The sequence below is a fragment of the Labrus mixtus genome, chromosome 2 (assembly GCF_963584025.1).
Source record: "Labrus mixtus chromosome 2, fLabMix1.1, whole genome shotgun sequence".
In the NCBI taxonomy this organism is placed as follows: domain Eukaryota; kingdom Metazoa; phylum Chordata; class Actinopteri; order Labriformes; family Labridae; genus Labrus; species Labrus mixtus.
The window spans coordinates 24,212,352-24,234,983 of NC_083613.1; the positions used below are offsets into that span (position 1 = coordinate 24,212,352).

The window sequence follows — 22,632 nt, forward strand, 5'->3', positions numbered from 1 at the left end:
TGAGGACTTAAGCCTCTGTACATGGGGTATGTGCATGCACGCTAGGTCATCAGCGCCCCTGGAAGGGAAGTATTGTATTTCTTTCAACACTACATTTAAGTGACACCTAAAGTGAAGTACTTTGTAGATTTAGTTTTCAAATAGAAACTTACCGAATGAGGTTGCAAAATACGATGTGTTGCTCAGCATTAAATAATCTAATGAATAAATCATAATAAATTATCAATGAAAAGAAACAGAAATCAATATTGTGATCCATTGGGTTGATTTATGAGTGATTTTATTTAAATAAACTTTAATGAAAATTCCAACATAGTTAAGTCAAGTGCAGGATGCTGTACTTGATGCAGAGTAATTTAACACTAGTAAATTATAAACTCACTTTAGTAAAGGTTATGAGTTATTCTACCTTTACATGCATAAGTCTCTGGAAAAGGTGCAGATTAAAAATAACTTTTTTAGAGTAATTATTTTTGAACCCAGTGGACTCAGCCTCACAACACAACGTGGCGCGCAAACTAACCACTAGGCCACCAGCACCCTACACTTTAAAATCTATAACAAAGTATATCATAAAACTACTTTCTGATCTGCATTCGTTACAGCTTCTATTTTAGTGGAGCAATGCTGCAAGTATGGTGAGAACAGAAAGCATCAAAAATGGAGATATGGCCTCATTTCTCGGTCTATAAAATATGTCTGAAAAGAGATCTAGATGTAAGCATTTTAAGCGTTAACGTGCAAGTGATTGTATCTCATCCAACATGGAAAAGAGCCAGCAGTATGAAGCCTTTGTTGGTTATGGGGCCTCTCTCTCTTTTTGTAGACCAAACACACTGGGGTTGTGGCTCAGGTTAGCCAATCACAGGAAAGTGTGCTCACTTAAAAGAAGCCTTTGTGCAGATTTCAGACACATGATAGAGATAGATGTTAAATGATTAATATACATATACATATACATTGATATATATATATGTATTTCAGGGGGATACATTACATTTTGTCTTGCTTAACATCTCTTTGCTTTTCTTGAATAAAAATCCTCCAAGTTATGCCAAAAGGAAAGTGTCTTTATCAAATCGTATGATCAGATCTAATAAAAATGTCTTTTTCCCCTCGTTTTATATACTGAACACTTGAATGAGAAGATAACCATATTGATAAGGGAAAGAAGACGGTAGGAGGTTTTGGTTCGAGGCTGTTTTGCATGTCGGATCCTACTTAAGTATCTTCATCTCAAATTATTTTTTTCCTTAAAGGTTTTTGGGATATTTAAAAAAAAAAAAGGAATCATTGTACACACACTTTTCAATTTATAGGAATACAAAGATGAACTCAATTAAACCCTAATACAAAAGTTCTGCAGTAAATTCTTAAATCTATAAAGGTTTTAATGTTCAGCTTTTGTGAAAAGGCTTCAGAGGTGTTGAGTTCATATTTAACAATCCTCTTTGTGATGCTGTTGAATTCTATTTCATGATACTAAGAATTGTTTCTAATATTTGGTTTACCTTCACTGATATGCAGCAGATTGGAAGGACAAAATACTGGTCACACTTATCACACTTACCTTTTCATCGTTTCTTAATCCTTCTTTTAATGTCTTAGCCTTTACATGTTTATTTATTTTATTGCTCTTAGTCTTTCTTATCCGTTCTTATTCCTTCTTCTGATGTTTTAATCTTCTGTCCTCTGTTGTTTTTATATTTCTACCAGCGTTCTTTTCTTCACCCTCTTTCTTATCCTCATTTTTGTTTTTATTATCTGTGATTTGATGTGATGTCGTCACCTTCTTTATTTTCACATCATTGTCATTAGCTTTTTGACTCTTCTCTTGTATTTAATTTTCATGAATTGTAATGCTTTATGGCATTATTTATTCCTGTTATTTTCATGTATATTGTTTTTGTAGACTTCTCTCTGTTTGGCATGACTGTTGATGTTTATTGTGTTATTGTCCTGTCCTCCTTTCCTTTGCTTTGTCTGTCAGCATGACACAATACAACTCAACAGACAACAACCTACAGCCTCAAATAGACCTTACAGTCTCCTTTCAGCTGAAACAAAAACTGAACATAAGGTCTATCTTCTTGAACTCCATAAACTGGCAGCCAAGTATCATGTTAATAAAGTATAGAGTCTTCATTTTTCATTCTTCCCAAAATCTGTTCTTCCCATAGTGTCTGTCCTGTTTGAGAAGGTCAGACTTCGGATAAAGAATTGTGAAACAGGCCCCGCTGCTGCCAAAGTTCTGGGAGGCCAAAGACAGTGTGATGCAAAGCTCTTATCTGCTACACGGTGAACCTTAGTCACTAGTTCACGTCATAGCCCCCATAATGCTTTTGTTATACCGACAAGTCAATTGTTAGAAAATTCTCTGCCATTAATAAAGCATAAAAACCACCATATGATACGTTGTATAATATTAAAGAAACAAGCAATAACAAAAGTGAAAGGGCAGACTGGTGTGACGTTTGGCTGTTACACCTGCCAATCAACTGCACACCTTCTCTGTTCACACAGCTGTTCTCATTGGCTGAGAGACAAGTGTGCAGTCTGCACTGCTTTATTATGACGGCTGTGAGGTGTAGGCACCTGATCTATTGAAGTAAACACTGACTTCATATTAATAAAGGGGAACATGGAAATAGTGATGATTTTTTATGGCATTTAGAGACATTTTTTTATATACTCAATTTTAGATGCAGAACAATGATGTTATATTGACAGAACACAGAAGTCAAATAGTTGTTTTTCTGAAAAGAGCCTGCTTCAGCTTCATTGAACATTGACTTTCTGACAGTCGGTGGACTTTGGATTTTGGATTTTACCCGTGCGTATGTGATACACAGTAACGCCTCTCTGTGGATGTCATAAAAAAAAAAGAAGCCAGCCAGAAGATATATAAAGACCCAGCAAAAGATGCATCGTTCCTTTCTCTGAAGAGGGGTCCTTTATGGATTATAATCCGGCCAATCAAATTGTACCTTGTAACAAATATCTAAGGATCAACGGGGACTTTTAACTCTAGACAAAATCATGTAAGTATGTTTAATTGTTGCCTCATAAAATACATTATCTTTCACTTACCTTACAGTTTAAAAGATGAATGACAGGGACAGCATGTGAGGTTAATGTTTTGCCGGTTTGATGAGATTGTACTAATGTCTGTGTCTGTGTGTGTGCGTGTACTTTTGCATACCTGTATTCCCAGTTTTAGGCACCATGGTGGGACTTAAACCGTCAGATGTTCCCCCTCCTTTGGGGGTGAAGATGGCGAGTGCTGGAGCTGCAGCCTGCATAGCTGATCTTGTCACATTTCCTCTGGACACAGCCAAAGTCAGACTACAGGTATGTGTTCAGAAAGACTGATAAGAAAGAAGGAAATCTTTTTCATATCCATAAAATCACATTTACAGTAATGCTTGTGCTATTATATTGTTATATTAGACTCTGATGTTGGAGACTATTGTCTAAGCAGCTTCTCTTCCACCTTTTTCCTAACATTTAAATCAACTCTATTCATTCACACTTCTGCAGCTGCAACAATACGTTTTCCAACTGTGTTCTGTAAAGCTAGTTTGAGCCTTGAGTACTGTCTGTGACTCCAGATTCAGGGAGAGAAGACGCCGGTGGGAGGAATCCGCTACAGAGGGGTGTTTGGGACGATCAGCACGATGATCAGAACAGAAGGGCCCCGCTCACTGTATAACGGGCTGATAGCCGGGCTGCAGAGGCAATTGTGCTTTGCCTCCATCAGAATCGGCCTCTATGACAATGTCAAAAACTTCTACACTGGGGGACAAGACAGTAAGTGGTTCCTCTTCAAGAGCATGGAGGTTTTTTTTATAATGGCACAACTGTAGATAAATAAAGCGAGCACAGATCAGAGTGCTCCACTACTTTCTACTCTTTGACTCACCTATAGAGTCAAAGAGTTCAAATATGTGTCATAGATTTTTTGTAAACTATCACACCCCCTTATCCCTAATCTTCCTTTTCATGTGATTAAAAAAAAACAAGAGAAAATCAATCCCTAAAATGCCAATGCATTAGTAAACTGATTCTTTGTCCTGCAAAGACAGATGTGCAACAGCTGTTGATGATGCTTTTATTTAGTATTAAGACTTAGGTTTCAATTTGCACTCAAAGTGTTTTAGAATTGCAACTATAAATGTATTCATTACATTGATTTGTTTTGAATCAATACATTAAACACCAAACTGTCCATTGAAGATTACTTTGGTTTTGATATATTTGTTAAGAAAGGTGCCTCTCATTCCAGCTTCATAAATATTTTACCGTATTTTCTGTACTGCTCTCTCTCATAGTAAACTGATTTGAATACAAGCAGAGTCGAAATGGGCTTTGGAAATTGCTGTTAAACATTTTTTCAACCAATCATTTTACAGACCAAACAACAAATTGACTTATCGAGAAAAGATTGATATTTACCCAATAACAATAACTACAAGTGCCTCATAACTCTCTAAGTAATTGAGTGAATGTACTAAGTCCTATTTCACACCTGGTTATGTCTTTCTGTCCATCTCCAGACGCCAATGTGCTGATACGTATCCTGGCTGGCTGCACCACAGGGGCCATGGCAGTGTCCTTTGCACAACCCACTGATGTGGTCAAGGTTCGATTCCAAGCCCAGACGAACCTGGCCGGTGTGGCCCGTCGCTACAATGGCACCATGCAGGCGTATAAACACATCTTTCAGAACGAGGGCATGCGTGGACTCTGGAAAGGTGCCCTTGAGATAGCTAAAGGGGTGATTAATAACTGATTGGTAAAAGAAAAAAAAATTGAATATTTATCAAGTGTTCATGTTGTCTTTTGTCCTCTTTAGGCACACTGCCAAACATCACAAGAAATGCTCTCGTGAACTGCACAGAGCTGGTGACATACGACCTGATCAAGGAAGCCATCCTCAAGCACAACCTGTTGTCAGGTGAGAGGCTGATCTCCTGCGTGTTTGTTTGGACTGCAGTAACACACACACACACGCACACCACACACACAGCCATCCCAGAGAGACAGCTGATTGGCTGAAACCCACACACCCTCTCACCCCTTGTAACTCCACCACTGCTGATAACAGTACACAGAACATGCAGTATCTATCCCCTCACAGTGCTGTAAATATAATGGTTAATATGCCATTTATCTCAATCATTTATATTGCCCCAGTCGGAGGTTTATATAATCTGCTGACATGACTTTCTATACAGTGCAGCTTAGAACAAAGGCCCCTCTGCGTACTGCCAATCAATCTCTGGTGCTGTTTTTTTCACCCACAGACAATCTGCCATGCCACTTTGTATCTGCATTTGGAGCCGGCTTTGTTACTACAGTGATCGCCTCCCCAGTGGATGTGGTAAAAACTCGGTACATGAACTCACCTCCAGGCCAGTACAAGAGTGCTATTAACTGTTCCTGGACTATGTTGACCAAAGAGGGGCCGACGGCTTTCTACAAAGGGTAAGATGTACATCTCTGACCCCAGGGCGCACACATTTGTACTGTTTGTAATTTCATTTAAAGAGGATTCCACCTTTTCAAACAGTCCCCATGTGGTCTAAATTAAACATCTGTGCTGTGCTTAGGTCAAAATATAACAATATATAATCAAGCACCAGAGGAGGTTTGTGACCCTGTATAAACCAGCTCTCTCAGAACGCTCCGTTTTGGTGTGTGTGTCTCTTTAAATGCAATGAGCCCCCAATGAGTTATCACGGTAGATATCACTCCTCTGTAGTGAGAATAAAAATGGCAGACCTGACCAAAAGTTTTGTTCTAGGCTGGGGGTGGAGTCCATCGGTGGATATATCAGGGAGGGGATTTTTTTTTTTTTTTTTACCAGAATCAAACTTGTGATGTCACAAGTTGAGTAAATTTGAAACAGAGTATTTTTATCTGTGTTGTAAGACTTATGCAGACCACAAACAAAGGACTGGGTGGGTTTATTTCACATTTTGTGGGTGGTTAGACACTCAGGTTACCCAAATATATGTTCAAAAACACTGTAAAAGTGGATTTTTCATGATATGCCCCTTTTAAAGAAAATGTAAGCAATGTCTTATGAAGCTTTCATTCTTAAGTGCAAAACTCTTCTCTTTGTCTCATTTAGGTTTGTACCCTCATTTTTGAGGTTGGGATCATGGAACGTTGTGATGTTTGTTTCCTTTGAACAAATCAAGAGAGCCATGATGGTCACGAAGAAGAAAATGGAGGACAGAAACTGAGATTGAACTTGAACCATCACTGTGCTGAAACATCGTTAAGAGAAACCAACTGAATATGAAGTCAGGTCTTAGTTGTCTACGGATGACAAAGAAGAAAATCCTTTGTTGAAAAAGGAATACTGGACAGTCTACCATGTATGTGACGTATGAAAGAAATGCAGTTTTAGTTTTGTATTTAAATCTTCAGAATGAACCCATTCCACATTGAATGGGAGTGAATGGTGCAAGCATTAGGAAGTGTTAACCGTCTTTGAGAAGCTGAGTTTGCACTTTAAGACATTCAAATCTGCCAACATTTACAGGCAGCTTTAACAAATGTACCTTTATATGAGAAAGAAAACAAACTGTTGCCCAACATGTGAAACCCATAAATATATTTGACTTGTTTTACAGACTCTGTGCTTGATTATTAATCTATGCTAACACTTCCACAACACAAAACACATGTCAAAATATCCAATTGTGTATTTATTAACTTTGAGTAAGATGTATTAGTCATTACATACCTTCCTCAAAAGCCAATCACAGCAGAAAATCACATTAAAAAAGTATTATTTGGACACGAACATTTAAGAAAACGGAGGAAAACAAATGTTTTTGAGTTGCACATCACCTATATTCCACGATACAGATGACATCAGAGGACACACATTAAAACATGCAAATACTGGTGAGTTTTCCTCAAAGCAACAACTTTTAGAACACACAAAGTCGTGTTTACAGAAGTACAAATAAGACAGCTACAAATATGTAGGTAAGTTCATATTTCATTAACTGTCTTTACTAACAGTTTGGTTGCTTGCTCACTCAAAGTGCGTTAACCCTTTCCAAAGAGAGACCCGTTATCCCCACAGTACCCTGCAGCAGCTCATATTTCTCTTTAAGAAAGGATCATCAAACAAGGGAATGGTCATTTTTGAGGTATAGCCAGTTAGTTTGTGCTGTATTCTATCACTGTGACACGATGAACAGGGCACAACCAAAAAACGAATGGGTGGATTTTCTTTATTCCAGTTTTGGAGGAACGTCACCAGTTTCAGTCTGCTTTCATGCTTCTGACCTTTTTCTACCTGAACATGTGGTTTCAGTGTTCATGGAGCGGTCAGGGAAGGCTTTAGGTTTACTTTAGTTTTGAGAGACAGTCAATGCGAGGGAAACATCAGGGTCCTGTAGATGTGTCTTCACTATGTCGTGGAATTTTTCTCTGTACTGGTTGAAATGCATAATGCTCTCTGGTTCTTCTGACACCCAGAATTTATCAAATTCATATGCCAGATAACCTGGAAGTAGAAAAAACACACATGTAGGTGATGTCCTTATTAGAACAGCAGAAAACAGCATTGTACTTTCTGTCTTAGTGTTATTCTGGACAATCAAAATAGAGTTAGATAGGTTGAAGAATTGGGAAAAAAAATTGTTTTTTTTCTTACAGTACAGCTGATGAAAGTCCTGGAGCTTTGGTGCGCCAAGAACTGTGTTGTAGAAATGGGGTTTCAAAGCACCACTTTTCATGAGGCTGTAGGCCATCTCGGTCAAGTTGATCCCAACAATGGCATACGAATACCTAAAACATGAGGATTAATAAACAAGTATGACCAGCATGCCAGAAATGTCAGTGCACTTGGAAGGCATGTTGAACACTGTAAAGTGAAGCCCATTCATTTGATTCTACTTCTGCCTGTCTCATAAAATGTATTAATGTAGATTTAAGGGAAACCAAACTTTTGACATTAAACTGACAGTTTGTTAATAGTAGCACCAAAGCTGTCGGTCTGTCTCTTACCCCAGTGTAGGATGGTTTGCATGCGACAGCACCTGACGAGCCTCTTCTGTGTAGTTTTCGCTGAAAAAACTTCAGAGAGAGCAGAGAGAGTGCAGAGCAATATCATGTTAATCATAAACATTAGATTACTTTGATTACACTCAATGTTTAGTCAAGAGATAAGATCCTGTTCCCCCCAGGTCTGAAGGAGAAATATTGCCTGCATTTGAGATAAAAGTTGCATAACACTTATGTGGCTCCAGAGGGAGATGCAAAAAATGTAATCCATTTAAAAAAAGAAAGAAAAAAAAAAGAACATGATATGGTGATAAAACACTTGAGCTTCTAAGACCACTAAACAAAACACCTTATCTTTGCTTTAGGTGAGAGGCTCGAGTTTTGATTATCGCCTGCTAGCTTAACAAAGCAAATTCTCCAGCAGAACTCTAAGTGGCTGTGTGCATCCAATGTGGACAAGAAGTCTGCCGACAATCTTAATTTCTAGGGGAAATTCTAGCTTTGTGGCACTCGATGATAGTTGTTGTTTTCCTCACTGTCCCCTGAGTCTGTTATTATATACATTTGTTTTAGAAGCGGGAGAAGCTGAGGGTGGACTATTAAATAGAGCACTTCCACAGCTGCTGTAGTCTCATGTGAAAGCTACCTTTCTCAAAAATATTTTGCCACAGCGTCATTTCTTTGAGACGTGACAGTATGTTGCGATATGGGTAACAACACTATGAGGTGGTAGGAGTAGGAGACACATAAATTAATAGAAATCTGAGAAGAGTTGGTCTAAGTAAAGAGTTGGTCATTTGTGTAAATCATTTAAATTAAGAAACAGGCGATGGTGTGAATGTGCATGTGTGGATAAAACTCAGCTTTAGTGTTGCTTGTGTGATTTAGAACACAAGTGCATTCAAGTCTAGCTGACCGTGCGGGTTTCCAGGTCAGTTTGAGTTTGCATTATCAGTCTTCTATTGAAAGTCAGCTGGGAAATGTGTTCTGCTTGGTCAGCTTTCTGTGTCTAACTCTTTGCACGTGTTGTTGCTTTTTTTAGTCCTATTGATTTTTTTTTTTTAAACAATTGTTTACCTTGCTTTGGAGCAAAATAACAAGTGAGACCGCACCGGAAGATCTACAAAACTATGCAATTTAATCAAGGTGCCGGATGGATTTAAAAAAAGGTCCTCATGATAGACAAAAAGGACAAAAGAGGGTTAATGTCCAGAGGCTCAGTACAGACATTGTCTGTGGCTCTTTTTAATTAATTAATGACTCATTGTTGTTCATTGAAGACTCACACAAGGTTGATTAGCCCAAGCATGCCCATTCCTCTGAAGTCGGTTTTCGGGTCGTCTCCTTGGAATCCAATGTCTCCCCACTGTTTGGTTATCCTTGACTCCAGTTTGACGTCTGGCATCAACAGATCCCACAGCTGAAAGCACAAATAACTAAATAAGGTTACACACTTTAATGAATACTTTACTTTGTTACTGGTTAAACGATTACAATTGTTTTTCTGTGTAGATTCATAAGCAACACCTTTGCACTGTAATCTTATCCATCTACGTTGGTTACATTGTTTTAATTCCAAAGAACCTATAAATATGGTCTTTTCTTATAGTCGCACCTACTTTGAATGTGTCTATGTTAACAGAGTGTGTTACTTCAGAGTCCATCAAAATCATGTCTCTATTAATAAAGTTGTTTTTAATCCATGTTTGATACATTTATATATTATAGACATAAATGTATTTATTTGTCTTGAGCAGTAACGATTTGGCACAAACATTCACCGTCCTGCTTTACTAATACTTTGTTTAAGAAGCAGGACTGTGCACCTTCAACAGCATGGCCTCATGCTCTTGGTTCTCAGAGTCGAAGACTTCCTTTCTAACATCTTCCACGGATACAAACAGACTGCTGTAGCCTGTTATCTGAAACAGACAGGTGTGCAGGCTTCCCCTAAACCTAGAAAAGAAGCGAGAGTAAACAAGTCATTAATAAATGTATCATTAATGACAATGAATTAGACATGACTACAGACAGAGAAGAATAACCTTACAGTGGGTCTTTCTGGGGTTTGACACTCTTCTCCTTCAGGATTTGATCCACACATGGCTCTAATTGATCCTTACTGGTTTCCAAAGCTCCTCTAAGCACCTGCAGAGGAAAAGAGCACAGGCGGGCAGGAGGAAGTCAGAATAACACAACACAGAAAACTAGCAATCTACTGCTAGATACTGTAATCTATGCAGCCAACAGTGAAAAAGTAGAATCTTTCCAAGTCAACCTTAGACATACTGTAAGGGGAAAAATAAGATGACCAAGCACTTCAGTTTCACAGCTGAATAAACTGTTGATCAGAAAATGCTTATTTAGCTATATTCACCAACGACAGGTGGAGTCCATTCATCTGAGCTTGGCAATAGAACTGAGCGATAAGGACTGATAAAGGGAAGAGGATATGTCCCTATGGAAGTTCACACATACAACAGATAATGAAGGCGTTTCTTTTACACTTCTCTGTGGGCCCGGATGGTTTAACTATTACCGCCAAAGAATCAGACTTCTATATCACATGAACGGCAGTGAGACAATTGTCCTGATCTAATAAAAGGAATCGCATTAACTCAATTCTGGCATCCTGACACTGGCTCACTAAACATTCTGTTTATTCTCAAGCCCAGACTCAGACAGTCTACAGGCTGTGACTGCTTCTTCAGCCGATGGAGGCCACAAGCCAAAGCTTCTGTTGTGCCTTTGAAAAATATCAATAACTTTCATTTTGAATAAAGTGAGTAGATTTTATTTACCAATAAGTGCATAGGAAATTTTATAATTTCCTTTCCTCTATGTGTTCCTGTGTTTTGTAAGGATAAAGCACATTTGTAATTCTGCAACCAACAATTATTTGAATGCAGTCATACAGTAGTTATTTGAAACACAACTTTTCCTTCAATACAAATAGCCACAGATTGCGGTACCGCGACAATGCTGTAACACAGTTCGCCTTCATTCCAGTAGAGAAATCAGTAGAGACATGGCATGTAATCACTCAGCAGGAGCTGCACATACACTCTACTCCTACTGAACATCCTACTGATAACATTGTTTACATTTCTTACCTTGTTCTTTGAGGAGCGGAGAGAATATTCTGTGACAGGACACAAGAGGTAGGTTAACATAATGGTAAAAATATATTAACAAAAGAAGACAAGATTGCCGATGATTTGACTCACCTGTTTTTGCTGTCCTTGTTGCCCCAGGTTTGTATCCAGAGCATATTCTCTGCAGCTCACATCTGCCTGTTGCCTGTCTGATGAGCCACTTCAGCCAGTATCTCAGAAAGGATGTGTAGACATACTGCCAGATATACCCCAGCATTTCCTGGAACATGGACAGAAGAAAGACGCAACGAATCTGAGTCTATAACATAATAGACAAGAGTCTAATAAAACTTAAATATTCCTTTCAGTGTTTCCCCTAGGTTTACAGCCGACATGCCGATACAAACACTTGAAGGAATCTTGGTGTTCATGTGTTACTTTTAATGACAGATGTCCTTTTCTATCGGAAAGGTATCCTTAAATGACTTATTTCCCTGATTTTCGACTCTATCCATTATCCTATCTCTACAATAAAGGCACGAGAAGCCCAAAAATAAATCTTTAAAAAATCAAATTATTAATTAGGTCAATTACTTGATCTTCATGGCCGCCCCCCCTAATATAATGGTAGGGGAAACACTCCCTTTAAAAAAAAAAAAAAACTATCGGCAGGACCATATTCAGGCACACTAGCTAATTTCACATAAACAACACTACTTTAAAATTGCATAAATATTATGTCTGTGCTACTGGGGCTTATAATTATTATCTTCATCCTGAAAATGTCAAGCATTCAGTTTCAACATTTTTTATATCATTATTATTATATATCAGTAGACAAATCCATTCTGTGGTTTGGAAAAAAATATATAGTAAATACACCACTTTTAGATTATTATTATTATTATTATTATTATTATTAAAATAGCTTTCTGTCACATTTATGAGTGGGTTCAAAACAAATTAAAGCACATTAATCTGGGATGTAAGCAACAGCATAACATACTAAGAGTGATGTATATAAGATAACACTTTTCTCACTATATCATTTTTAAATCAAGACTTGTAAGTGAGTACTTTTAAAATGAGTGACGACATCAACATTGATCAAAATACTTCCTCCACCTCTGCAGGACTGAAACAATGAACTCTGATAATAACAATGGACACTGTTTTGAGCAGTTAGGGCAACTCAATGTATTTATTATTCAATATGTTTGAGAACATCGGCGGATTTGAATCGAAATGCATTACTTTAAAAAAAAGAAAAAACCAGGATCGTGACAAAGAAACAAAGACAGCTTAACCATCGAGCAGACAAAACAATAGCACTGTAGGAGCTAGCAGACACGCTAATGCTAACTTCAATTGTTACCACTCAGAACAGCAAAGCCTCGGTGAGCTAAGAAAGCTTATGCCTGTAAGAAAACGCGTAGTTTGTTGTTGTTGTTGTTGTTGTTGTTGATGAGATGATGTACTATCTATGTTAACTAGATTAAACAACTCACACAGGACAGTTAACTGGTTCAACAACAGGTTGTCACTGTTAGCTGTCTCAGCCCAGTTTAGTCTGTGTCGCAGGCAATAACGAGCCCCATTATAATAACACTAAGTTATAAAGTTAGATTAATCCTACCCTCCTGTTGCAGAGATGTTTTTTTGTCAAATAGATATAGCCGACCTTATCTTCACTCACAAGCGACCAGCCGTGTGCGTCGTAATGTTAGCAACGCTGCTCTTGACAACAGTCTGGCTCTGATGCGTTCAGTGTCCCACCGGACACACGGCGCTTAAGGTTTCATCAGTAAAAGAACCTCGTTAATTCGGGATGTTTTTGGTGACATTCACATTTCGTTTAATCAATATGTATAGATAATAATGATTTTTTTAAAAGAGTATATGGCTCTTAATTTAAAAAAAAAAAAAGAAGAAACGAAAAGACACTGCCAAGAAACTTTAGTTGGAGATCCCGATTAACATGACGTACTTGAACAGAACACACGCAAACCTGTCACTGGCAGCCGGTTACATCTGCCACGCTGCTGCAACGCCATCCACTGTCCAAATCGTGTCTGCTGTGCACAGACTTTGCTCCAAGGCAACGGAGGAATGTTCAAAAATTGCGTATTTAAAGCATTAGCATTATAATTTTGTATTTATATAATGAATCATTATTTCCCGAGGCTGAGAGTAGCCTACTTTATGAGAAAAGAATATCAGTCTATAAGGATTATATTGATTTCAATTAAGGCATGTAATTGCCTTCTCCAATGTATCCACCAGATGATGCTATTTGAACAAAGCGACTTTGTGCTTTACACGTAGCCTAATACAGAAGTCTATTCCTAATAGGCTTGTCATTACGTTTCTATTATTTGGATTTGCGCCTCCATTTTTCCATAGAAACTTTTTAGATTTTTTAAAAAACCGTTTTGCCCTTTCTATTCCTTTATGAACGTGTTGAATGTTGGCAACAAACCACGCATCCTTATTGTTAAATTATATATTTCATTACCACTTGTGTCAAATGCATGAATTGGCCCTGTCACCCTGAAGTAAAAGTCTCAAACAACAACACTTGGCGCAGCCACCTTGAGTTGCTCCAATGCTGCACTCAACTGTAATTAAGTCTCGGCCTACCTTCCCAACTAATCAGTCCCTCTGGGCTTAGAGGCAGGAGGTCTATTCCTTACAATTGCTGCATTCCAGGAGGAGCTCCTGCCTCAGACCCTGGCTATGTTTGAAAACTGAATCCCCAAAAGTCCCCACTTAGATTATAATAACAGTTCAAGAGATCAGCCTAGGCCAAGGTAAAAATGAGTCTGTAATGATGATATTGGAACAGTTCTAATAGAACTGAAGGTCATGGCACAGACATCTTTCATTACAGCAAAGGGTTTGTAAATGTTGGATAACAAATAATCAGATGTGATCACAGAAATTAAATTGAGATGTTTGAATGATGCACTATTGTCTATTGTGTGCTTTACTATAAAAAAAAATGTTTTAAACAACACAACTTTTGTGTGTGTGTGTGTGTGTGTGTGTTTATATTGTGTTGTTTCCTTTACATTCTGAAATGTTAGTTACTTAAAGCAGATGCTCTCTTCTCCTCTGACCCCCTGTGCAGGTCTGCATAGTATTCATCTTCTTTCATGGTGTCATAATATAGGGTTAATTAGTATTAGGGGATCAGAACATGTTCTGTTTTTCTGATGAAACAAAAAAAATATTTATTACAAAGTGTGATCAAACTTATTAAAAAATGAAAGCAGTGATTGTGAGCACAGTGAAGTACTCATAGCATGATCTTAAATTAAGATATTGGCCAGTCTGCAGTCTTTCCAGGTACACGTTTATATCTGTATTCTGTATAATTGAGGAGGCCTGTATCCCTCTGACATAATGATTGAGTGGCTCAAATCTATCAAATGAGTTAAGTGCAAGCAGGCTTTCTCATAATATTTCTTAAGTACAGTACTTCAGACAATGTATGAATTTACTTTTCTCTATAATATTTAATCCAATTTGTTATCATTGATGTTAATTGTATGATCTTTATGTATCAAAATAGAGTTAGTTGACTTTTCTCACCACAACCTTTTTGTCCACATAAACTGCTATTTGAAAGAGCAGAACTCGTCATAGTGTCTGGCCGCACCTACTATTAAGGATAAAGGTAATGCATCCAGCAGACTCTAACAACCTACAAGAATGAAATCCATTAAGCAATATTACTATACCAAATAATTCCAAAGCTTGCTCTTTAAACATTCGCATAGATGTAACCCATCGTCTTTGAATAGTACATGTTTTCTTAAAGGAGATTCTTAAAAATAATGCCGGGATCAAGAAATAATCCATTAAAAAAGCAGGTGACGCTCCTGCGGCTGATGCCGCGTCCATCCTCCTCCTCTCCTCCATTCATTCGCTTTACTCTGCTGCTGCACCACGTTGCCTGCATGCTGGACCCGCTCAGTCTGGGATAGCACACAAACACGAGGGGTTCATTTCACGAAAGGTTCACTTTTTGTCATTAGCATAAGTCAACGCTCGTAAAGACCTCAGAGGCTGCATCCATCGGCCGGGCAGCGGTGACTCATTGCGCACGATCATTCAGTCACTCTGTGAGTCGGGGCGCTTGAATTTTTGCGCTCTTCCGCGGAGGATCGATACCAATAAAAAAAAAAAAGACCCTTATTCTAGTGGAAGGCGTGGCTTTTGTTTTTTGTCACAGACACACCGCTGATTTTCCATATTCATTTCCAAGGTTTTTACTCATCTCGCTGGCACGGACGCACAAACGGCACCCCAAGGTGCGGGACAAAAAGCATCTCTCAAGGTAAGCCATCCACCTTTTCCATTAGACTATTTATTTTTTCTTCGATTCAGATCATGAATTTATCCGCAAGGTCAAATGGTAGAAGTGCATATTGTGGCCTCTTGGATCTTGGGGTGGGACAGCACTGCGAATCAAGAACATGCCATATAGACCTTTGATTGGCCCGGATAGACCGTGTGCAGCACTTTAATGTATGCAACATTTGCCGATGTGCATGAATCCACATCCTGCATACACCCTGTCTTAACTGCTGCAGGCAGAAAAAGCGCCCAGACACGGGGTAGTTTTAATCATTGAATATCTAATTACAGTCTGGATATGCTTGCCATAAATATTTGCGCTCTGATAACTGACAAGCAGATGCAGAGTGGGAGAGAACACACAAACACCTGTCCATGAAAACAGAAGCCTACTGTTTTGTTGTATTGAAGTCACACATGAAAAACATTAATTAAACTGCATTTTAAGAGAGATTTCTTGAGCCAGCTAAACACAAATATAACCTGATCATCTGAAATGTATCATGTTTGATGTCCCTCCCAAAGAGGAGCACTGTGATGACTCTGGGTCGGGGTAACCCCAAATACAAGCCTGGGTTCAATCTTAGTTTCATTTCAATGATCTGCAAAATACACAACGGTGTTTCATTAACAGCCGTGGATAGGACATCAACGTGCTCCCTGTGGATCACTTGCAAATCCTTTGGTTCTTCTGTAGCCTCAAAGCAGTTTTCTTGTACGATTGAAGTCTTGATCACAGTGGAGTCATTTGTCTTCCTCTGAAGGATCAGATATTTCAGACCTGTGCTGAGTGCAGCACATTAGTTGCAGAATTGGCCCAGATGCTTGCACACTTCAGGAGACAGAGCTCATCAGGCTGAAGATGAGGATGAAAAGATGTGTGAGATTGTAGGCCAATAGGTAGGTATTTGAACTAGATTAAAAACAGGATAAAACAGCATCCAAAGACGCAAAGGCATGCACGCACACACACACACGCACACACACACACACCCACACACACACACACACACACACACACACACACACACACACACACACACACTATGTATTTCTCTAGAAGTCCTGTGACAGAAAATGATAGTTGAACAGGAAGACATAGATTTTTGGGAGACACTTTCAACAGGTTTGGTATTTACAGGCAAATTTATCATTTTTGTTGGATAATTTGATCTACACAGTATAAACAACGATAGATGCATGATATGGACCCGCCCCCCTCCCCCCAACACATTTACATTCAAATCAAGACAGATGAATGGTTAAATATTCTAAAGCTCTCTCAACCCTTACACAACACACATCATCTAATCTAAACAATGATCACAGCATAATGTTACAGTATTGATAAAAAATGTTGAACATTCTGAAGAAAAAATGATCTGACTGCTTGATTTCTCGCTTATTTAAACACATTTTTCCTGCATCATTTGCATTAGATTTTTTTTCTTCTAAGTTGCTTATAGAAAGTATAATGTAGGTGCATTTCTCAACCTGTTCGCTGATTGCTTTTATACCGATTAATGGTGTTAGGCTGATTCCCAATAAACCGCCTCATTTATGTCCTGCATCCTTTCTAAACAGTTTTCCATTTATGATAGATCACAGTACTTAAATATTTAATATAATCCCTCTTCAAGCAAACAGAGAATGTTTTGATCAGTTATAGTTTGTCCCTGTTTTACAACAGGGATCATTCAGGTTACGAAAACAGATGAGAATTATGACGTGAACTACATGAATAATAGAAACAAGGCAAGATTGTTTTTTCATTTTTTCTTCTTTAAACAACCCCCCCCCCCCCCCCCCCCCCCCCCCCAAAAAAAAGGATCCATTCAACTTTCCTCTTATATACTTTGCCTGCTGTATTCTCAAGTTTGTGCATTTGGATTCATATAGTCTGACGCAGCATTTTAGCATGCCCCTCAGGGATTATCCTCCGTCAGTCTTTTTTTTTGTGTTATTTTCTGCAACTCAACAAGTTTGAATTCTAAATATACTAGCTTCCTTAATGGATTTTTTAAATATTCCAATTATGAAATGACCTGTTTGTTGAATTATCTAAATCCTGCTTAAAGTGTAAGTTTATGTGTTTCTGTGGCATTTCATCACAAGCAAGTTTCAAAGAGCATTCGACAGATAAAGCTCGAGAGATTTTCAGAAACAAACCTAAAAACCAAGAAAGGGCTTGTTAAATACATACATTAACACCTCACATTATCATGATTTGTTCTCAGAGTTTTCTTACTAAGATTGTCTGCTATGATTACCTAAGTCATTTGGCTTTGAATTACATTCATCTTAATTAAAAGAAGGGCGAATTAGGCAAATTGGGGTCATTGATTGTTTGAGTGCTTTGCTTTTATTCTGACATTGATTATTTAAATGAATGTTAATGGCTGTTCAAAGAAAAAAAGGAAGCACTTTACATAATGCTCATCTAGGCTTGGCCTCTTGTGTGAATCTGGTCTAATTGTTTTTGCGCAAACCAGGATTTAAGTTAATGAAACGTAATGCTCAAGAGATCATGAAAACAAGCTAAGTCTATTTATTTTCCTCTTTTAGGAAACTGCACAGAGTGGCTGATATCGCGCATCTGTTTCCATCTTTGGATTACAAGAATATTTAAAGACTAAAAGAGTGAATCCAGTATGGGAACTAACCCAAAAAGGACAGTGACAGTCCAGATGGTGCCTCAGCTGGCCGTGGTGGACACGCTGGGCAACAAGGAGCCCAACGCCAACTGGACTAAAGAGCCCAACCTCAAACTGTCTCTGACTGCTTCTCCCACTAACACCCTAAAAACAGCTTCCACGGGGGGTGAACCAGTTAGCAGCACTGTGTCAGACAAACCAGCGACTTCTAATGGAAACAAAACAGAATCTGAAAATGGGAAAAGTGGAGAAAAACAGATACCTGACCCGTCTCTAGGTGGGGGTGAGTCCGGAGACGACCGGAGGGATTCTAACGCCAATATGAAAATGTTAAGCCCGACTGATGAGAAGGATATCTGTAAGGGCGCTGTGTCGTCTGCTCTTTCGGCGTCAAAGGCCGACATGCTTACCAATGACTGCAGAATAAAAGGGCTAAGTGCGGCTGAGGAGAACTGTGCACAGACGACATCCTCGACAAATGCTCCAGCACAAGAGGAAAGAACAAAACAGGTTTCTCCCAATAAAAACCTCAACAATACCTGTGAGTTAAGACATAATGCAGAAGAACCACAGCAGGATACAAAAGGGAGTTTACCAGCTCAGAAAAACAAGGACACTGCTGTTCAACAGAAACCTAAAGAGACCGATCATCCACATAGCTGCTCAAAAAGCTCTCTCAGTCCACAGCAGATGTCTAAAACAATACAAAACACGGAAACATCTGTAGCCCCGCTTAGTACAAACAACGATGCAGAAGCCAGATTCTCGAACAAGAATTCCACTGCAACACACTCAGAGAAAGATTTAACCCCGGCAAAGAAACCACAAGTCTCCTCAGATAAACATCAGCAAGTGTCGTCGCAGACAGCCTCCTCTGCTCTGCCTCAGGATACAAAAAACATGGCCGCGCTCAGACAGGTGGCCGAAGAATCAAGCCCGAAAAACCCAGCTGTCTGTGAAGGGCAGCAGCAGCCCTGCAAGCAGTACAGGGAAGCTGCTACGATGACCTCATCCCTGTCCCCCACCCCGGTCAAGCAGCGTCAAGATATGGAGGTTCAAGCAGTGGCAAATACGTGCAGTAAGAGTGTGGCCACAAGTCCGAGCTTGCTGCCCTTCAATGTGGCTCGCAGGCTGAGTGGTAGCGCGAGCGAAGAAGCGCAGACCCTGGCTGTAGTCTATAACGCTGACGGAAATGTGGGACTACATCATATGAACATGAGTAATGTATTAGCACTTCCAAACGATTCCAGGTCAGAGAGATTCACAGTGGAGGCAGAGATGTGCCCAAACCAGAACGCGAGTGTGGTCTTTAACTCGGATGCTTTGTCGGACAAAAGGCTGGAAGCAAAGCCTAAAGACCCTGGGTCATCTCTCTGCAACACTCAGCCCGTTTATCAAATCAACATTGAACACAGCAACCTCAAGGAACAAGGACAGATAGGTAACTCCCAGAATAAAGCATCTGTAGTAAAAACAGCCTCTGCGGAAGATCCTTCTCTCAAAGCGGGAGTGCCCCCAGAGACAGTCAGTGCTATCAAGTCTGGATCTGCTGACAGAAACAATGAAGCGCTGTCTCAGGCTGCTGTTTCAACCAAGCCCAACCAGGCCCTGCCAACCACAACAGCAACAACAACAAACACCACATCAAAGTCAGCACCCGCTAAAAACAAAGCTGGACGTCCTGAGGAAAAGGATAAAGATGGAGGTAAAAGCCGGGCGAAGGAGGGGAAATCAAAACAGAAGATAAAACCGGAGAAAAAGGAGAAAGAGGATGACCAGTCAGCGAACGAGAAAGGGAAGAGCGTGCATGATGTCGTCTGGGATGAACAAGGGATGACTTGGGAGGTGTACGGGGCCTCTGTGGACCCAGAATCTCTTGGTTTTGCCATTCAGAGCCACCTGCAGTGCAAAATCAAGGAGCAAGAGAGGAAACTGGTAGCCCGGACCTCGATCAGGAAGTCGGTGTCTGGGGTCGACTCGCCGCAAAAAGGCAAGAAGAACAAAAGGAGGCAGCAGAACATTTTCAGGTCAATGCTGCGAAATGTCAGACGGCCCAACTGCTGCGCGCGCCCCCCTCCCTCCTCTGTCCTCGAGTAGCAAAGGCACAGAGGTAAACTACAGTATGGAACTCCTCCCTTGTTTCCTAGAAGTCAAAATGTTTCTCCCCCCCCCTTTTTACTTTCCCTCCCCCCTCAGAGATTGCAATGCCAAGGGCGAGGAGACCATCCTTGTACGTAAGTAAACCGGTGATGTAGCATAAAGAGTCAAACTATATGTGATGTTTGTGATCAAAGAAGGTAGAAAATAGACGTATAAAATGTACAACTTATTTTCTAGAGCTAGATATAAAAAGAGAGAGAAAATACTTTTTTGTAATAATCGGCAATAATAATAACGCATGTATATTACAAAGGAAGGTGTATGACTTTAAATGAAGCTTAAACCTCTGCAGTGAAAGACACTTATTATGGGATACATGTACTATTTACTGTCAGAATATTTGAGCGAATATATTAAAAAAAGACATCTCATTTCATTTATTGTATTTAGTATGTTTTTTGAGGTGTTTTTCGGGGGAATATATTTATAAGATTGCTGTATTTTCTTTTGATGCACCTTTAGTGAGTGATTATGTTGTGCAAAAAAGGGACAGTGTGCATAAAAGCGCTGTTTAATCTCTGGTTTTCTATTAAAACAAAGGAAAAACTAAGTCAAGCTTTCCGTATTCTTTGTGTCGAAACTTGTTTATAGCAGACGTTATATGTATTTTGGATAAATTTTACACTGTTTTTAACATGTCATTTCAAACAAGTTTTTTTTTTTTTTTTTTTACCAAAGCAGTGGTTTAGAGCAATTAAGGTGAAAAAAGGGGGGAAAAAAGATAAAAAGGTCCAAAAAAGCACATCAATACTGTGAAAAGATGACACAAATGTGTTTGTGTTTAAGTACAGGCATGAGGATGTGAGCGCAACTGGCCACAGTAGCTCAGTTCACAGGAGGTAGAAGAAAGTGCCGGACTGCAGCTTCCTGAAAAGTTACAATAGGTTGAGTAAACGCTGCATACATTTTGTAAAGCCTCGTGAGATCTGATCGCTAAAAGGGAATGAAGTTTACTTTGAAGCAATGGCTTTCTTAGTCCCTGAATATCTTCTTCTGATCGACAGAAGGATCATCCCTGAAGGTGTACATGTGGGCATAGACACAACACTTCAATCAATCCATGCATGCTGTTCAATAAACCCATTGACAAGCATCACTTTAGTCTTAAAGGAAGATTTGTGAATATTGTCAGTGAAGGACAGGAGAGCGTCTGTTGTTTATTTCTAATAACGAGAAACACTTGTTTTGACTGTCTTGTTGTGCTGAATCATAGATGTAATTAAATAGAAACAGAAAGCCTTTCTTGTCATTATAGAATTGTTCAACGGGATTAGAAAGACTTTACTTTACGGTGCTCAAACATACAGACAAATACAGCTACAAATAACTTTCATTCAAAGAAGACAGGAGAGATTTAATATTGCACGGTAAAAAAAAAAGTAACTTGCCACAAGTAAAAAAAAAAGTATACATGTGTCTGCCTGTGTGCAACCTAACAACTGACTGTTTGCAGCATAAAATGGGCAGTTTATGTTTTTATCTTTCCACTAATTGTATTTTCCAGCCTGAGACCTGAGTGCTAAAGGGATCTGAGGGCAGACAATTTGATTAGCAGGACTAATAGCAGTTTATATAAAAGCAGCTTCATTCCAGTAATTTAGCTGTGAAATACAATGTAAGGATACCAAGACAGCCTTAATTATACAGCTTTTAAAAATAGCACAAGAAAGTCGTGGAGTTATGAGACATACAAAGTTGCAGTAGTCAGTGGGAGGGAAAGTGTGAGGAACAATTAGCGTTTAAAGCTTTTCACATGCCTTTTACAGGATGTTGGATCATGCACGCTCCTTTTATACAGTTTGGGAGATTAAGCTTATTTTGAAGCAAATTCGAACAAACCGTTCTAATCAAAGCTGCAACACCCTGTAGAAGAATCAGAAATGAATCTGCAGCTATTCTGCTAATGGACTAATTCTTTAGGTGATTTTTAAACAAACATGTCAAACATTAAATGGCTCCAGTTTCTCACAGCGGAGGGTTTCTTGCTTCCCGTTGAACACATTTGTGTTACTTAAACTGTTAATTGGACAAAACAAGATATTTATTGAGACTGTCTCTTAAATGTTTTGACGGCTGGTTTGCACTTTGTTTCTAATATAATATTCCGACTATGATTTGACTAATAGAGAATATCACCCAGCCCTGATGCTGCTGCCTGTCTTAGCCAGGACTCAACAAGGCTTTCCTGGAAAAATAAATGTTAAAGAGAAAAAATAATGAAAGCATTTGAATCAACAATGAAAAGAGCTGTGGCTCTTAATCCAATAGTGTGTGTTAAATTGTGTTTCTTAATCGTGTGATGTTGTTGTGAAAGATATTTTGATATCAAT

At 39.1% G+C, this 22,632-nt stretch overlaps 3 protein-coding genes across 4 annotated transcripts; 2 read left to right on the forward strand and 1 right to left on the reverse strand.

Moving 5' to 3' along the window:
- The first annotated feature begins 2,884 nt into the window (after positions 1 to 2,884).
- On the forward strand, positions 2,885 to 6,637 carry ucp1 (uncoupling protein 1). The gene is made up of 7 exons (XM_061057596.1): positions 2,885 to 3,041; positions 3,215 to 3,351; positions 3,612 to 3,810; positions 4,557 to 4,754; positions 4,856 to 4,957; positions 5,307 to 5,487; positions 6,137 to 6,637. The coding sequence occupies exons 2-7, from the start codon at positions 3,226 to 3,228 to the stop codon at positions 6,249 to 6,251; spliced, it is 921 nt and encodes a 306-aa protein (XP_060913579.1). The 5' UTR covers positions 2,885 to 3,041; positions 3,215 to 3,225; the 3' UTR covers positions 6,252 to 6,637.
- Positions 6,638 to 6,698: 61 nt separating this feature from the next.
- Positions 6,699 to 12,895, reverse strand: elmod2 (ELMO/CED-12 domain containing 2). Its single transcript, XM_061057608.1, has 9 exons — positions 12,763 to 12,895; positions 11,259 to 11,406; positions 11,145 to 11,173; positions 10,082 to 10,179; positions 9,858 to 9,987; positions 9,318 to 9,451; positions 8,035 to 8,103; positions 7,682 to 7,815; positions 6,699 to 7,531 (listed from the first exon to the last, which is right to left on the reverse strand). Exons 2-9 carry the CDS (start codon positions 11,401 to 11,403, stop codon positions 7,377 to 7,379), a joined length of 894 nt encoding a protein of 297 aa, XP_060913591.1. The 5' UTR covers positions 11,404 to 11,406; positions 12,763 to 12,895; the 3' UTR covers positions 6,699 to 7,376.
- Positions 12,896 to 14,738: 1,843 nt separating this feature from the next.
- gprin3b (GPRIN family member 3b) lies at positions 14,739 to 20,852 on the forward strand. 2 transcript variants are annotated; one of them, XM_061057621.1, is made up of 2 exons: positions 14,739 to 15,468; positions 18,054 to 20,852. In XM_061057621.1, the coding sequence occupies exon 2, from the start codon at positions 18,140 to 18,142 to the stop codon at positions 20,237 to 20,239; it is 2,100 nt and encodes a 699-aa protein (XP_060913604.1). In that variant the 5' UTR covers positions 14,739 to 15,468; positions 18,054 to 18,139; the 3' UTR covers positions 20,240 to 20,852. The 2 variants fall into 2 exon arrangements, with proteins under 2 accessions (XP_060913604.1, XP_060913612.1); XM_061057629.1 differs by lacking the exon at positions 14,739 to 15,468 and adding an exon at positions 15,515 to 16,388.
- Positions 20,853 to 22,632: the final 1,780 nt, after the last annotated feature.